This window comes from Schistocerca piceifrons, chromosome 1, assembly GCF_021461385.2.
Source record: "Schistocerca piceifrons isolate TAMUIC-IGC-003096 chromosome 1, iqSchPice1.1, whole genome shotgun sequence".
In the NCBI taxonomy this organism is placed as follows: domain Eukaryota; kingdom Metazoa; phylum Arthropoda; class Insecta; order Orthoptera; family Acrididae; genus Schistocerca; species Schistocerca piceifrons.
In genome coordinates, this window is record NC_060138.1 from 855,613,577 (window position 1) to 855,632,379 (window position 18,803).

Below are 18,803 nucleotides of genomic sequence, written 5' to 3' on the forward strand. Positions count from 1 at the left end.
CAATTTCATTGCGGTTCCTTTTCCAGTCTCCAACTGTTGTTTTCCCGACATTATAATCTTGCGCCACTTTTAATAAAGTTTCACCGTTGTCTATTCTTTTTAAAGCTTTAAGTTTTTCTTCCATTGAAACGACCACCTTTTTCCATTTTGCAGCCATCACCACAAATTTTTACAGTAAACAAAGCGCAACACGTCCACTCCACTACAGATCTAAGTTAGCACTGAGGAGTGAGGAGTAGCAGACTGTGACAATGAACTGACTATCAACAAACAACATGTTAGTCACTGACCTGTCATCGGCTGGCGCAAGGCCAGAGCGGTGAAAGGGTCATATAACACAGAAGGTTGGATAACCGAAGATCAGATAATTGAGACTCTACTTTACAAGACAATACCATCTTATCACATAAAAAAGTTACAATTGTGGTTTCTCTTCATTAAATGATGAATGCTACGTGCCTGTTCTTCCTGGCAAATTGCTTAATTACATCGTCAATAGGACAATCAATGTCAGGATGAGTGTTCAACAGAACTAAGCCATTAAGTTGATCCCTATGTGACAGACAGAAACTTACAAAATACAAATACTCGATTCAATTGAGTGGACTGACGAAAGAAATGAACGAATAGTGTGCGAGCTGACTGGTGGGGGTGATGCGGGTGGCAATGTGGGTGGCCCCCATATGTATCTGCCACTGATTCAGATATCCTGAGAATTGAGAATCGCAATGATTTTTGCCTGTTACTGACACTGATACTACGAAGATGTTGGTCCCGGAAATTCCAAAACCTTCAAGAAGGTTTCAATTTTAAGTTTGAAGTTGGATAACAAATGACAGTGGAAATATTTTTGTGTCATATGAATACAAATTAACAATTTTCTGATTTTTTTCCTGTACTTTTACTGTGAAAGCTTGCTACTTGCCAAATTTCATGTTTCTAGGTCGGTGGGAAGTACCCTGTAGATTTTGATGAGTGACTTTGTGAGTATCAAATATGCCAAATAAATAACCATATGCAGTTACGACACTGTCAAGGGACTATAGACCTTGGAATTTGACAAACTTCAACTTGGTATGTGTGTCCATTCATGAGGAAAATGGGGCCTCAACAGATGGATGGACAGACAGACCGACAGAAAGAAAGTCAGACAGATTCCAAAGAGAATTCTCGTCACTGCAGGTAAGCTATCCACAGGTGGCCAAACTGAATGGCAGTGATTTTTTTGTTGTGGTAGGGTGACAGCTGTCAAAATACAGGCATTGTTGGTGGTTAGTTGGTTTAATATGGATATCAGTGTGGGTGGAGCCATCAGAGAGGTGGAGATCAGCATCCAAGAAGATGGCATGTTGGGTGTTGTGGAGGATCAAGTGGAGTGGGTGAGGGAGAAAGTGTTGGGATTGTGGAGGAATGAGGTTAGCATGTCTTACCATGTGTCCAGATAATGAAAATATCATCAATGAATCTGAACCAGACAGGCAGGTTTCCTCTAGGTAGCCGTAAGAGGATGCCATGCAGGTGCCCATAGCTGTTCTTTGGATTTGTGTATATACCTCTCCCGCAAACAAGAAGTAGTGTGTGTTATCACGTAGTTGGTAAAGTGCATGAGGAATGAGGTAGTGGGTTTGAAGTCAGAAAGAAGTCTGGGGAGGTAGTGTTCACTAGTGGAAAGGTCACAGGCATGAAGGATGTTGCTGTTTAGGGAGGTGGCATCAACAGTAATGAGTAGGGGTCCAGATGATAATGGAGATGGTGGAGAGTTGGTGAAGGAAGTTGTTGGTATCTTTGATGTGAGACAGTTGGCTTCAAGGGATTGGTTGGAGGTATTGGTCAACAGGAGTGGAACTTCTTTCAGTGGAAGCACAATAACCAATTACAATAGGGCATCCGGAATTGTTAGGTCTATGGGTTCTGGGAAGCATGTAGAACAGTTCTGGGAAGCATATAGAATGTGGGTGTGCAGGGGGTCATTGGGCTGAGACAGATGAACTTGGGAGAGATTCTGGGATGGGCATAAGGATTTCAGCATGGATTGGAGGTTATGTTGGATATCTGAGTTGGGGTCACTATGGCAGAGCTTGTAGCTGAAGGAGTCAGGCCATTGGCAGAAGCCATCCATCAAGTAGTCACTGTGATTCATAATGACAGTGCTGGAGCCTTTGTTTGTAGTGAGGATGATTAAATCAGGGCCTGTTTTGAGATTGTGAATTGTTGCCCTTCTTCTGTTGAGAGGTTTGTGTTATTGTGAAGGGACCTGGGGAAGAATGGCGAGGCCAAGTTCAAGGTAGGGAAGGTGAGCAGGGGTGGTTAGGTGGGAAGGGTGGGGGGGGGGGGTGGAGGGGTCATGGTTGGATGGTGGAATGAATTGTGAGGGGAAATTTTCAATGTTGGGTTTAGGTTAGCTATGGTTGGAGGGATTGGTAGCAAAGAAGTGTTTCCACTGTAATGATCAGGAGATGAGAGTAGGTCTTTGATGAGTCCAGCATCGTTAACCTTGCCTATGGTGCTTTAAGTGATGCCTTTGGACAGGGCTGAAACTTCTGTGGAATTGATGTTTTTGGTGGAACAAGCTTTTGAGTTTGTTTGGGTTCTGGGTTTTCATCGAGTGTTGAGAGGGAGTTTGGAGACTATGAAAAGTTGAAAAGGTCAGCTAATTAGAGTGTGAGTGCTATTAGGCGTTGACGTGGGGGTTCGCTGTGGGTAGAACAAGTCTTGATGGATAGTGGTGCTCCGAGGTAGGAGTAGGATGTTAACAAGTTTGATAATTTGTGGATCTGGTGTCTGAAGTGCTGTTCGAGGTATTTGGTAGCAAGGGTTTCAACTTTTCGAGATGTGCTGTATATAGTTGGGATTAAACTGTAATAATATCTTGTAGAGAGAGCAGAGCTGGTTGCTTGCGCCAGGGAGATGTGTTTTGCAGTACCAGGATTGTAACTGGTGGAATGTAGTTGGTACCACTACTGATATTGAGGACATTTATATTACTGGTATTACTGATGTTGCTGATTTTACTGATGCCACTCTTGTTGTTGATGCAGCTAGTGACTCTTCCTCTACTTGGGTCAGTGACCAGTGGTTGAAAGCTTGGGGTGTGGGAGTCACTGGCACTGGCTGGTAGGCACAAGTCACCTTAGGTAACAGAAAGATCAATGAACCCCAGAATTCGTTAGCTGCTGTGGAAAGGTAACTTGACTAGTACTACATTCACTGAGGGTGCAAAACTGCAATGGTGGGCTTCCTGTCAAATTAGGAATATATCCCATACTAACATTGCAGAAATCTAGTCACGTTATGTCAAGGAGACAAATTAGCTAATAGTTATGCTCTGAGGATTAAGAAACTTGTGTCAGTGTGTATAAATCAGTAGACCTACTTATACAAAAAAACATACAAAAATTCAAAACCCACAGATACCAGATGCATATAGTCACAGACAAGATATTAAACAATAGCTGAAGAAATCAATTGTCAACACTGATCACCTTGCGTCATGGCCTCAAGTGCAATCAGTATTACAGCTTATTTTAATTACATATGGTTACACAAATGTGTCATATGTGCAGATTTAAGATGTATTTAGTAGTTAATTATATAATTAATCATTTGGTCATTAATGTAGACATATGTCACCAAAACAGTTCTGAGCACACCACTGAAAAGGGTACATAAAGACACTCAATATAAACAGTTCATGTTTGTTTATATTTCCTGATGTATCTTGAAAGAGAGAGTGAGAGAGAGAGTTTGACTCAGGAGAGATTGAAAGACTTCAACATTTTGAATGTGAGTTGTAGGACAATAATGTGAGATCTTAAACTGTATCTTGTTCATCAGACAGACTACTGAACTTTTGTGAAGGTGAGGCATTTCAGAACTTTGTACTTACACATCAGTTAAATAAGTTGTTACTTATGGAATCTGCTATCACATGTTGTCATTTATGCAAGCTTTAACTGCACTGGCTAAATTTCACAAGTTTCATGAGAAATCCAGTTACATCTGTTTTGTTTGTTTTACTGTAAGGCCACTATTCATAAGTTTGATTGTTGTGAATAAAAATTAATTAATTTATTTATTGTGTGTTTTTTAACAGATTATTAGAGATATCACAAACAATAACCCATGTAATTTACAGACAGACATCTAAATTTTTAATATAATCAATTGCATCATTCACTACCGTCAGGAAATAGTTGAAAGTTCCACAGTAGACCTTGTTGCAACATTCTTTAACAATATGACAAACGATTTGCTAGGCTGCTTGACTGTTCTATACATGAAAGAGTCTATTCGTCTGCCATGACTGGTGCGTATTATGCCAAATGTTGTCCATGTTCTATGTGATTGGTCAAAGGCATGGGGTTTCTTTCTAATGCAGGGCATGTTTTGGCAATGTGGAGGACAAAGTCTTTGTCCAGTCTTTTTCTCATGAGTCTGTTAAGGTGAATTAGGACGTGTACTGTTCCATGGCTATTTTCTTGATCAAATCTGGTTTCTTTCTAGGATAACCGCATCTTGATGGATGTGGAGATTCTAGTTGCCTTGTGTATGTTTCAACTCCTGGTGCAGAGCTGTTTCTCGTCAGTGTCCAGGGGGCAGAATGTGGCACAGTGTGGACAACCATTTGATGGGGATTGATCTTATTGTGCCGTCGATAATCCTCATCATTTTGTTCAGTTGTGCCTCGAGAGAGTTTGCGTGAGTGCACTATTTAGCCGTGCAGAAGCTCCATATTCTTCAGCAGAGTAACTTGTCCAAGTACTGAAGTGTGCAGAGTTTCAGCAGAAGAACTCCAAGTTGTTCTGCATAGCTCATGGGATATTGTTCCTAGTTCATATCATTGCAGCAGTGTTTTCCAGATGCTTCTTGCAGGACAGGGTCTAGTCCAATGTAGCCTCTAGATATTTTGGCTGCTGATTGCAGTGAAGTAGTCTGTCACCAAAATAGACCTAGAGTTGTATGTTGCTGCTCTGTTGCACAAATGATGGTGTTTGGTTACAGTCTCCATTTCTGAAAGTATGTTCCCATCGTTGCCAGATCAGTTGTTAAGGTGGTTTCCATTTATCCAAAAATTCCAGTGTCTCACTGCAGCACCCAGTCACTGATGTATCCGAACTTATGAGATCAAGTTTCAGGCATATCGGATATGTACAGATTAAACAGGAGTGGGGTGAGGGCAGATCCCTGAGGCAGTCCTTAAAGAGCTGTTGCCAGTATGGCTTTGAACGACCTCCCAGCAAACATGCTATTAATAAGTTCAACTGTTTTTCTGCATGGAACTATTTGAGTGACTTTGTAGAGAAGACTGTATCTTCATACTGTGTCATAAGCTGTTGAAAGATCCGTAAGTGCACTGAATGTTTTAAAATTCTTTTGAAAGCCTGCTTCTGTATAGGTCATGAGAGACATTATCTGGCCTGTAAAGCTTTTTTCTGGGTGAAAGCCAGCTTGTTCAATCTGAATTTTCTCAAGTATTGTAGCCGAGATTCTTTTGTAGATTACTCTTTCAAGAACTAAGAACTTTCAAGAGCTAAGAGTGGCTGTTGGGTGGTAGCATTGTGGCTTGTTGCTTGGTTTCACTGGCTTAAGTATAGTGATGACATTAGACATTTTAATTCTGTTCGGGATTCTCCCTCTCATCATGATATCACTAAAGAACTGTGCCAGCCATCTTTGGTATATTTACCACAGTTAAGGGGGAATTCAGGATACATTGCATAGGCCCTGGTGCCTTTCCTGTTTTAACTGCTTTGAGTGCCATTGTTTTTTCCTCAACACTAAAAGGCTGGGAAAAATCAGTAAGGTTGGTGCTAGATGTTGTCAGAGCTGTAAATTCATGTTCGATATGGGTGGTGTGTGCTTTTGTCCTGTAGGGTTCTTGAATAAATCACCTCATCATTTCCAGTTCCGCCTGAGTATGAGGCCTCTTTGCCTCTCGCATCCTTAGGACTTCTGCCTAGTTTCTTTAAAAGTGCCCACACTTCTCTGCTAGGTATTTTGAAGGCCATGTTCAGGACTGTTTCTGTCTATTTCTCACATCCAGCCATGTCTAGTGTGAGTAGCAGATCATCAGATATCTCTCTGTCCCCACCTTGGAGGAACTCCTTGTATAGTTCTTCACTTTGAACATTCCATCCTGGTATGCACTACTTGCAGTATCATCTAGGGACGGTCCTCTTTGCTGTTTCAGTCACGATTCTTGTGAATCTTTGAGAGCTTCCGGTAGTGGGTGGAATCCAACCTAAGCATTTGCCATGGTGGCTGGAGAAGTTCTTCCAGTCTGCCTTCTTAAAATTTCATCTGAGTGGGAATAGGACCTGATCAGGGGGATGGTTATTCCTATTTCAATTAGAGCTGATCAGTGTTTGCTATGTGGGAAGTCTTGAAGTATTCTGCAGGTTGCTTGCAGCAGTATGTTCTTATCGTCTTTGCTCAAAGCACAAATCAAGGTTGTATTATAGGTTCCAGGCTGCTGATTTATAAGATCCCTTTTGCATCAAATAGCAGAAGTAGATTGATATCATTGGTCCATCTATTGTTGCTATCATTGGTCTTATATTTCTGTTGCATATGATGACTGTTAAAAGTCCCCAACATAGACTACTTGGTGGGGCAGTAGAGGCAAGATTTCAGGCATGTGGGGGATTTACATACACAGCTATTTTGACACAGGCAGTACCTGTGGTCTTATTGCATAATTTTAGATCTTTGTTTTCAATGTATGCAACAACTAATGTCATTTGCCATCTATTGGCTCTTCCTACTCCCCAAGAAAGAAGTGAGCAGTGGTATGACAAGGTTTGCTAGTGAGATACGCAGATTGTCACTTGTGGACATTGTATTCAACCAAGCACATACAATGAACATTTTAATGCAGTACAAGTTGCAAGGGCAGTCTGTTTCATCCAAGAAGGATGGAATTTCTGCTGTGTCACTACATATGCCAATTTTTCTACACCTGCCTTCCATAGATTCTGGACACACTATGGGGAGAAAAGTGTGTACACAAGGTGTGTTGAACAAAATTGCCAATGCTTTACAACCTCACTTGAAGACTGGTATTTGGCCATATCTGCATTGTGGTGTCATATGACTACTGCCAGAGCACTGTAGAACCTTTTCATAAGGGCAGAACCCTTTTCATAAAGGCCATTGGAGCTGTTATGTCCAGTCAGACAGTAAGAAACAGGTTATGAGAAATCACCTTATGACCCAGACATGCTGTATGAGTACTCCACTTGACATGAAAATGTCTGGCAGCTCACCTACAGTTCCACCATTCCTGTCTCAACTGACAACTTCATCATTGGCAAAATGTGTCATTCACAGATGAGTCCAGATTTTCTCTCTTCCAAGGTAATGGCTATGTCCTTGTGTGGTGAGCAGTAGCTGCCAAATTTTTTTCCAGTGTGATGGTGTGATGGTGTTGGGTGGTTTCAGTGTTGACAGCCATTTGGATCTCGACATTGTGCGTGGTCGCCTTACCGCCACCAAGTACACTGAATAGATCCTGTTGGACCATGTGGTGGCCGCTGCATATGGTAGTGGCCCTGTATTCATTCTCAAGCTTGATAATTCCAGAATCCATGTGGCAGTAGGTGCCAGGGATGTCTCTTAATGCCAGGACATTGAAGTAAAGGAATGGCCAGTAGTGAGCCCTGACCTAAATCCCATCAAGAATGTGTGGGACATGCTTGACAGACATGTTCGTGGTCATCCTATTTCACCACAGACTTTCTGAGAACTCTCAAGTTCTCTCATTAAAGAATGGGCATGAATACAACAGGGTGACATCTGCAACCTATATGTAGCATGCCACATAGGTGTTGGGCAGTGATGATGCTTGTGGAGGGCATATACATTATTGCAGCTCTCACCGTCCAATGAAAAGCACCCAGGATAAAGGAATGAATGATTATTTCCTCTTTGTTTTTGACACTTCTCAGGCACTTCAGTTCTTGTTATATAAATGAATGAGGGTATAATGATGTTTTTTTTTGTGTACATAATTTCTGAAAGATGATGGTATAATTTGGCAATGTACCCACTCCTCAATTATTACTCACTAGAGTATGGCAGTGCCCAAAGTCATGTTTTCATAATTCTTTTGAACAGTGTGTATTACTGATGGTTATTTCTCCCCATTTGATGATGACCTCGTGAGTGTTGTTGGTGATGTATATCGTAACAATGTGGGTATGTACCACGGAGGAGCAAACATATGTAGTGACTCTGTAAGTGAATAGAAAATAAACACCTAATTTAATTTGCCCACACATGTTTGTTTTTGGCTACCAAAGTTAAGTCTTGTAGATTACAGCCTTTCAGTTATTATTTAAATTTGCAAACTTGCCTGGTTTAGGATTGTTTCAACTGAATAATCATTTTAATAGCTGTTTTATTTGTACTGAGGACATCTGCAGGAAAAGTTTGTAGGAGTATGAAATTCACAATGACAACATACATGAGGTATTGGAATTCAGGATTACTTTCTACCCAAAACCACTGTACCAGATTGCTGTTTGCTCTCAACAACAGGAGCAAATATGCTACTGGCCATTAAAATTGCTACACCAAGAAGAAATGCAGATGACAAATGGGTATTCATTGGACAAATATATTATACTAGAACTGACATGTGATTACATTTTCACGCAATTTGGGTGCGTAGATCCTGAGAAATCAGTACCCAGAACAACCACCTCTGGCCGTAATAACAGCCTTGATATGCCTGGGCATTGAGTCAAAGAGAGCTTGGATGGCGTGTACAGGAACAGCTGCCCATGCAGCTTCGACACGGTACCACAGTTCATCAAGAGTAGTGAGTGGCGTATTGTGACGAGCCAGTTGCTCGGCCACCATTGACCAGACGTTTTCAATTGGTGAGAGATCTGGAGAATGTGCTGGCCAGGGCAGCAGTCGAACATTTTCCGTATCCAGAAAGGCCCATGCACGACCTGCAACATGCGGTCATGCAATATCCTGCTGAAATGTAGGGTTTTGTAGGCATTGAATGGAGGGTAGAGCCATGGGTCGTAACACATCTGAAATGTAACGTCCACTGTTCAAAGTGCCGTCAATGCGAACAAGAGGTGACCGAGACGTGTAACCAGTGGCACCCCATACCATCACGCCGGGTGATACGTCAGTATGGCAATGACGAATACAGGCTTCCAATGTGCGTTCACCGCAATGTCGCCAAACACGGATGCAACAATCATGATGCTGTAAACAGAACCTGGATTCATTCGAGAAAATTACGTTTTGCCATTCGTCCACCCAGGTTCATCATTGAGTACATCATCGCAGGCGCTCCTGTCTGTGATTCAGCGTCAAGGGTAACCGCAGCCATGGTCTCGGAGCTGATAGTCCATGCTGCTGCAAATGTCATCGAACTGTTCATGCAGATGGTTGTTGTCTTGCAAACGTCCCGATCTGTTGACTCAGGGATTGAAACGTGGCTGGACGATCTGTTACAGCCCTGCAGATAAGATGCCTGTCATCTCGACTGCTAGTGTTATGAGGCCATTGTGATCCAGCACGGCATTTCATATTACCCTTCTGAACCCACCGATTCCATATTCTGCTAACAGTCATTGGATCTCGACCAACGCGAGCAGCAATGTCGCGATACAATAAACCGCAATCATAATAGGCTACAATCCGACCTTTATCAAAGTCGGAAATGTGATGGTACGCATTTCTCCTCCTTGCACGAGGCATCACAACAATGTTTCACAGGGCAACGCCGGTCAACTGCTGTTTGTGTATGAGAAATCGGTTGGAAACTTTCCTCATATCAGCACGTTGTAGGTGGCGCCACCAGCCCCAACCTTGTGTAATGCTCTGAAAAGCTAATCATTTGCATGTCACAGCATCTTCTTCGTGTCAGTTAAATTTTGCGTCTTTAGCACATCATCTTCATGGTGTAGCAATTTTAATGGTCGGTAGTGTAGGTTAGGACTTAACAAGATGCAGATTTTGTTGGCCAAACTTCCATGTCATTAGTGCTGTTTCTGACTCATCTAGTACTGCAGACTTTGGATTAATAATCAATGGCAGATTATTTTCATATATACGAGATTCTGCTGCTAGTAATAGAACAGAATGGAATACATTGATTGAAAATCTAGTTTTCCTGAAAGCACTGAGTTTGCTTCATTCAAATATAAAAGCACTCTTTATATGCAAGTTTATTCCATGTCTTGTGAAATGCAGACAGAAACAGGGCATATGTAAAAGACAGAAGAATAACTTTTTTAAATAAACTTTATTGACATAACATGCTTTATGCTGAGCAGAAGTCTTGAGTTGTCAACAGGCACATGCAAAAAGGACAAAAACACGCACATGCTAGTGCCCCTACGTAGTGCTGGCTGGATGCACAGTGTCAGGAGTGTAGTTTGGCAGATAGACTGAGGTGGGCTTGGGGTTGTATTGGGTGATGTGCAATGGGTAGAGTGAAAGAAAGATGGGAGGAAAGAAGAGGGCTTGAGGGTGGATAGCTAGTGGCTTGGAGGGAGGCAGCCAGTTTGCTGGTGAGGAATGAGGGAGGGACAGGTAGCAAGTGCACAGGCTAGACATGCATGTGACATGGAGAGGTGTGTTGGGAGGGGGATGACAGTGCAGAGGGAGATGAAGCTGTTGGGGAGGGTGTGGGGCGATCAGTTAACAGAGGTTGAGGCCAGGATGGTTCTGGGAGTGAAGGATATGGTGTAGGAATTACTTCTGCTTTGTACTGAAAAGCTGGTGGTGGAGGAAAAAATCAAGATGACATGGTTTGTGAAGCAGCCATTGAAATCGAGCATGTTGCCAATGGGTGGTCAACATTGTTCTTGGCCAGTTTAACAGTGGCCATTCATTCTGGTGGAGAGCTGGTTAGTTGTTATACCAACATAAAAAAGCTGTGCAGTGATTGCAGCAGAGTTGGTACAGACAAAAACCGTCATATGTCAACTCTGCTACAATCACTGCACATCTTTTTTATGTTGGTATGGTGACCAACTAGCTGACCACAAGAACAAATGGCACCACAAAACTGTGGCCAAGAACAAATTAGACAACCTGATGTCTTAACATGTAACTGAGCACCACATGCTCTATTTCAATGGCTGTTCCATGACGCTAGTGGTGGAGGAAAGGATCAAGATGGCCATCTTGATTCTTTCCTCCACCACTAGTGTTTCTGAACTGCGCGGATGGGAGTTGTCCTTGCAACACATCCTTCATTTCTGGAACTGTCCTGCCCTTAATCTCCATTAACTGACTGTCCTCATATCCTCCACCTCTTTCTCTGTCCCATCCTACCTCCCACTTTATTTTTCCATGTCACGTTCATCATGCGTTGCTCCCCACCAGCTCCAACACCAGTGCATTACGTGCCTAACCCAGCACCTGCCACCCCCTAGCCAGTAAACTGACTTCCTCCCTCCAAGCCACTTGCTAGTCACTTCCAGTACCTCTACTTGCTCCCGCCTCCCACTCCCTATACCCACCCCACCAAATGTAACCCCCCACTACACCTCAGTCCACCTGCCAAATTGCAATCGTGGCATTGTGCATCCAGTTGGCTCTACATATGGGCATAGGCGTGCCTGTGTGTGTGTGTGTGTGTGTGTGTGTGTGTGTGTGTGTGTGTGTGTGTACACGAGCATGGGAAAAGAACTAACTCTGAAAACTAGTAACTTTTCTCTCTTTTTTTTCTCGTGTGCCTCTTGACGATTCCATGCTTCTGCTTTTCAGTCAGTGGCCTCATTTACTCCTAAAGTATTTATACTCTCACTAGTATAATTGACACTGCTTAGATATGAAGAGTACAAGAGATCATCTCTTTGAGGAAGGTCTGTCTCAGTCACATTTTAATTTAATGTAAACTGAATCTCAAAGTTAGATTTGTTGTGTTTTTTTAAGTTCATTCCTGTATAAATCATTTGCGCACTCAAATATTACAGATGCATTGATTGCACAGTGTATTGTTAGTTTTATTACATTTCTTTTTAAATTTCATGCAAGTACTCAGTTTCACAGACTGGCTTGTTTCAGTTCTTTGTGGCATCAAAAAGCTTCCACAGTTCGTTTTCTATGACTCTCCAGAAGATGATACTACTGGATGGAATACCAACAGTGGAAAGAGTAAAGGTAATGACTCAGCAAATGGCTGAGGCCTTGAGCACTCTGTGTCTGTCCAAGACTCAACTATATGCTGGGTACTTACCTTTACTTTTTTTGTCATTTTATTGTGGTTTTGAAGTAAATAGTGCATCATTTCATAAACAGGATGCATTACTTGAGGAAATGTGAAGGTTTGGGTAACAAAATAGCATGAGTGGTGACTAAAGCACAGAGACAGCGATAACAAAAGTTTCATACTTCATGTAAATTTAAATGCCATGCTTTTCACTTTATAAAATGAGGCTTTCTGACAACTGTGTCTGTAAGTGTTCTTATCAGAAAAACAGAAATCTCTTTCATTCTTAGTTTGCACATTATTAAATATGTGAAATCTATGCTTTAATAGTACACTACTTAAGAAACAAGAAAACTGGATTGGAGGTGTATTTTCTTAGCAAGTTCTATAAAAGAAGAAAAAAACGTCAATTCATATGCTACTGTAAGATTTAGATTCTGCTGATTTATTCAGTTTTTTGGGTACTGGAAGCATACAAACTGATAATGTCATGTGAAATTTGTCACTATCAAATACTTTGTCAGATAAACGTAATGCAATTACTAATCTATTTTTCCTTACCGAGTGCAACCCAACAATGTTTTCAGCTCCATATTCTGTAATTATTATTGGTTTGTTGTACTTTTCTCTCCACATATCAATTTCCATTATGAACTGTGGTTCAATTGTTTCAAGAAGCCCTCCATTCTCATACCACCCAAGGTAACGGTTCACTCCAATAATATCCAAGAACTGACTCTGCAGAGAGAAACGTGATTGAAACACTGTACTGCTACTACAGTTATATGATTTGTGGCTGTTAGAGGAACATACACGGTACTTTACTTGTATTTGGGAAGAAAACCTTATTTTCTGTAGTCTAATGTCAAATTGATATTTTGTAAAATGACTACCAGTTTCAGTACCAGGTACCATCATCAGACCATCCTACATTCAAAAACATCACAGTGCACAAATAAAATACTGTCTGAGAAACCTTTAACTTTCCCATGAATAGCCAAAGGTCCCAAGTTCTAGTCTCGGTCCAGCACACAGTTTTAATCTGCCAGGAAGTTTCATTTATATGTAATATTTTCCTATATGGTACCAATGAATATCAAAACACCAAGGAAGCTAAAAAAAAGCAGGAAGATATGTGTGTTCAGCAATTAGATAGAGATAAAATAGTGCCATACCTCAATGAGGAACTTGAAACTTTTAGCTCCGGACAAGAGTGTGTAGAGAAACTATGGATCAAGTTTCAAAGAATAGTTGACAAAGCACTGGACTGATATGTACCCAGTAGGAAAGTTCATAATGGAAAAGACACTCCACAGTATACAGTCACTGCAGAGAAATTTCCAAAGAAGCAGAGACTACTACATGATAGTTATAAGGCAAAGCATGGGGCTATAGATAGAGAAATGCTGAATGAAATGCATCTTGCAGTCAAGAGAACAATGTGTAAAGCTTTCAGTGACTATCACTGCAGGATATTATCAAATTATCTTTCACAAAAATCAAAGTAATACTGTTCATATATAAAGGCTGTTAGTGGCACTAAAGTTAATATCCAGTCACAAGACAAGAACTGAAATTGAGAGCAGCAAAGCAAACTCGGAAATGCATAATTCTGTTTTCAAATATTCCTTTACAAAAGAAAACCCAGGAGTATTGCACCACTTTAATTCTCATATCACTGAAGAAATGAGTGAAATAGAAATTAGTGTCAGTGGTGTTGATAAACAACTGTAATTGTTAAAACTAAATGAAGCCTTGGGGCCCATTGGAATCCCTTTCAGTTTCTATACACAATTTTCAGCTGAGTTAGCCCCTTTGTCAACTATAATCTACCATAGATCCCCAAAACAGAAAACTGTGGCTATTACTGGACAAAAGCAGAGATCACACCTGTCTCCAAGAGGATAGCAGAAGTGATCCATAGAACTACCATCCAGTATCCTTGACATACATTTGTTTATCCCATGTTCCTGTAACCCTCCTGGCCTCAAACTTCATTAGTCGTTGTCCTTACCCATCTACAGCCTTCCCTGTTCCCATTCCAGCACTTCACAGCACTCTGTTCTACCAACGCATCCAGTCTTTTTTACTTTTCGCCTTTTCTGTTACCCCCCCCCCCCCCCCCCCCTCTTGCCCACTCACCATCTAACTTCCCAACTGCACCTAGCTCCTCTACCCTCCCTCCACCTTGTCCCTGCATGCTCCCACTAGCAGTAATTTACTGTCCCCCCACCTCTCCCTTGCTATCTCTTCTCCTCCCCAACCCAGCCTCCTCCTTACCCCCACAAGTTGCCTATCCTTTTCATAATATGGAGTATATTGAATTAATAACACAGTACTGTAGGATTGAAAACCTTAGTTAGAGTAACATTGTGGTTTTTGGATCACTGAAAAAGAGTTGTATTTTGGTGTCTGAGGAGTGGAGATAAATGTCAACTGGAAAAAGCATGAACTCTGAAAAATTGAGTATATGTAGAGAATGATTATAATTAAAGTTCCAGTTACAAAATTCTCTAAGAAAAGAATTGCTGCTGAGAATAACATCAAATGTTAATAGAATATTATCAAAGAAGGGGGAAACATTATGGAAACAAAAAAATTTAATGAACACAAGCGGCAGAATATGCCAAGTAAAAGTTTGCACCTATGAAGCTCAACATGTCTTTCTCAGTGCAGTATTGTGCTTTGTTGATAAAGCTCTTTTACAAGAATGTCAACTGTGCACCAGTAGCTCTGCAGAAGTTCTGGACACTGAAGGGTATAAAGAAAGGCAGTGGTTTGAGGTCTGCTAAGGGTCTGGAGGAAACGGTTACTAAATTCATATAAGACAGGTTCTTTTGAAGTGCAGTGTGGCGCAGGGAGGAAAAAATTAACCCGACATCAGTAAAAAGATGTGGCCTCAGCATTGCAGGAAGGGTATGCAAACGTGCAGTGCATGGAGACTTGCCCATACTTTGGGCACACCTGCGAGCAGGGTGCATAAAATGGTATGAAACATTCTGCATTGTTATTTGCACAAAATTACCCATTTTCAGGAATTGCTTCATGTTAACCTGACAGTAAGATAAATGTTTGCTCTAAAATTTCTTGCTGGCATGGTAGTGGACAATGAATGGCCATGGGGACATTCTGTGGACAGATGAAGCCCATTTCCATTTCCAAGGACATGTCAATACAAAGAATTGCAGTATATGGGCAACAGAAAATCTGCTTGTAAATCAATCGGTAGTGTTTCATTTTGCAGAATTAACTTGTGTTCTGTGGGTTGATGGATCATTTACCATAGTTCCATATTTTTCCTGCAGATTCTCCCACCTGTACTGTCATTGCTAAAAGCAATGGGGGTCTTTTGCACAGCAATGTCATTCCAAACCTTCAACAGTGTGGATATCTTGGTTAGCATCATTTTTATGCAAGATGGCACTCCTCTGCACATTACAGCTGACGCAGAGGCATTTTGGAAATGCTAGAATTATCAGCCATCATTTCTCTACAGCCTGGTCATCTAGATCACCTGATCTTAATCTGTTTGACTTCTGACTTTGGGGTTATCTGAAAGATACTATGTTCAGTGCTCTGATTATAAAAATTGAAGGCACACATTGCACAGAACATTTTCAATGTGACCCCTCAGACACTCCAGTGTGTTGTGCAACATGTTGTTTCTCAATTTCAACTTGTGGCAGTAAATGTTGGGTAAAATATTGAACATGTCTTCCACCAGTCTCACACCAATTAAAAATCAATGTCATTGCAGCTTTTTATGTAGTTTTAGGCCTAAGGAGAGTTAGAAACTGCCGAGGGGAGGGGGGAACCTAACTAACAGTGTCATAACTCTTGAATTGCAACCTAGAGCGGTCTTGCGAATTATGCAGTGCACTTGGTTTTATGTGCAACTCACACCATAGCCATCATATTGCAGTTCATCTGTCATATGCAGGCAAACTTATTTATGTTATTATGAAGCTTACAGCACCATCTAATGGGAAAATTTTCATTAATTTTTTTTGTTTGAATAACCCTTCTCCCTTCTTTGACAATGCGCTATTCTCTGTATCATATAACACAATTATTTCTTATTTTGTATTGGTATATCAAAGATAATTAAAGTTTATTTTTATGTAATTAACTTCACATCAGCTCCCCAAATTGTTTTGACCGGTATAATGTGAATTCAGATCATTATGTATCTTACAGCCCTTATGTGACCTGTTTTGATTTTCTCTTAGTTTCAGCTTCAGGTAAATATAATAATCTGCCCCTGACTGTAATTATCATTAGAGTGAATGCACACCAGTTTTATTATCCCAGAAAATTGGTGCCAGGGTTTGTGTTCACAATTCTCAGTGGCAGCAGTCTTGTAAAATAATATAAATATTAATCTGGGGCCTTGATGCTTTGATTAAAAGAGAGTTGTTATAAAATAGAAATTACTGTAACCTGAACTGAAATATATAATAAAATAGTTCGTACTGTGTACTCAAATTTCATGTACACGGTTTGTCCAGGTGAAATTGGGAACATTCTTATTAGGCACCAACATAAATTATTTTTTGATAGTATGTGATATCAAATAGCAGAGCTTTTTGTTTGTCATGTAACAATTTGCGATGAATGTAAGTATTGTTATTCTACAGTAATTTAATGTGAAATTAAGAAGTGGTAAAAAACCAAAATGTTATTCACACTTACTGCCTGATCTTTAGACCAGCTTTCTGACTGAGCAATTGTAGTAGGACGAGTTGTGTCGAGACTTTTCACATGATTGATAATTTTCCTGAAATATAAACAAAACTACATTAATGTGATACAACTGTGTATTCTGTGCAATGATAGAACATGTAGGCTATATGTGAAAATAAACTTCGAGTGAGTAGCCTACACAGTGCAGTCATGTGAGAAGCAGATACTGTAGGCAGCATACACACAGGAAATAATGTAGACAGATCATTTTCATGGTCTAGATTTTTAGCTTAGTAAGTTATATGTAGATAGCACATGAATTTTGCGATAATATAACCAGAATCAAGTTGAAAATCTGAAAGCAGGGTTTACAATTAAATACAACACTTATCACTGAAGGCATGTTTATTACAAACACCGACCGAGCGAGGTGGCGCAGTGGTTAGCACACTGGACTCGCGTTTGGGAGGACGACGGTTCAATCCCGTCTCCAGCCATCCTGATTTAGGTTTTCCGTGATTTCCCTAAATCGTTTCAGGCAAATGCCGGGATGGTTCCTTTGAAAGGGAACGGCCGACTTCCTTCCCAATCCTTCCCTAACCCGAGCTTGCGCTCCGTCTCTAATGACCTCGTTGTCGACGGGACGTTAAACACTAACCACCACCACCACCACCATTACAAACACCGATGTACAGCCAGAACAGAACTGACCTCTTGAATGAAGAGGGCTACTATTTAGACAAACATAAAATATTCCAGAACACACAAGCATTAGAAAGATAAGAACTTCACAAAATCTCCCAGAAATGGTTAATACTAAATAATCAAACAATGGAAACTCCAGGTAGGAATATCAACAATGTAGGAAAAGACAGATTGCTACTTACCGTAAAGAAGACATGTCAATATGCAGACAGGCACAATTAAAAGACACTTACATAAAGCTTTTGGCCACAGACTTCATCAGTAAAAGAGAGGCGCACACACCATTCACACGCACAGCACATAAGCAAGCATACCTCACACACACACACACACACACACACACACACACGACCACCAGCTCCGGCATTCTGGCTAGTTCCATCGTCCTTATGGCCTTGTGACCGTGGAGCAGAAGGAAAAGTGTGAAGCTTGTAGCATTTTGCTTTGGTCTGTTGAATTGAAGTATCATGGTGGGGAGTATTGCATGCCAGTCTCTCTGTTTGACATCAACATACATTGAGAGCTTACTTGGCAACAACTTATTAATGCATCCTGTGAGGCCATTCGTCAGTGGGTGGTAGGCAGTTGGCATCCTGTGGGCAATGTCACAGTGTGAAATTACCTTTGCTACTAGTCTCAACTGGGAAACTTTCCATGATCAGAGATCACCACACATGGTACTCCATGCTTCAAAATGATGTCTTTGATAAGGAACCTTGCAATTTACAGAGCTTCAGCTGTCATCAAAGCATTGGTGACAGTGTAGTAGGTGAGGCAGTCAGTGCAGACTATTATCCACTGATTCCCATTTGTCAACTTTGAGAACCTCCCCAAGATGTTGATTTCAATGTGATGAAATGGTGTTGTTGCAGGTGGAATTGGTACCAGATGTCTCAGAGATTATTTCGGTCCCTCTCCCATCACTGGCATTCCTTACAGTGGCTCACATCATAGTGTCTAATGGATGGTAGATCCAAGCCAGTGATACCTGTGTCTGATTCTGTCTGGAGTCTTCACGAATCCCAGGTGACTAGACATCTGACTGTCATGGAAATATTTAAGTACAGCTGACCATGTATGAGCCAAGATGACAAGCAACCATTTCCACCCCATTGGATCATAGTTCCTCTTATATAATGTTCCATTTATTAAATGGAACTCTACTTTGGTTGGTTTCTCCCCCTTCAAGGCATCTGTGGTTCCCAACAGTGCTGGATCCTCCCTCTGT

The 18,803-nt window shown here is 41.1% G+C and overlaps 1 protein-coding gene across 1 annotated transcript in view; it reads right to left on the reverse strand.

Moving 5' to 3' along the window:
* LOC124775974 (beta-glucuronidase-like) overlaps positions 1 to 18,803 on the reverse strand; it is a 114,052-nt gene that overhangs the window by 7,075 nt on the left and 88,174 nt on the right. Inside the window, exons 9-10 of the mRNA XM_047250818.1 lie at positions 16,880 to 16,964; positions 12,749 to 12,925 (exon numbers count right to left, since the gene is read on the reverse strand). Coding sequence (XP_047106774.1) covers positions 12,749 to 12,925; positions 16,880 to 16,964 — 262 coding nt within the window. The remainder of the gene's footprint in view (positions 1 to 12,748; positions 12,926 to 16,879; positions 16,965 to 18,803) is intronic.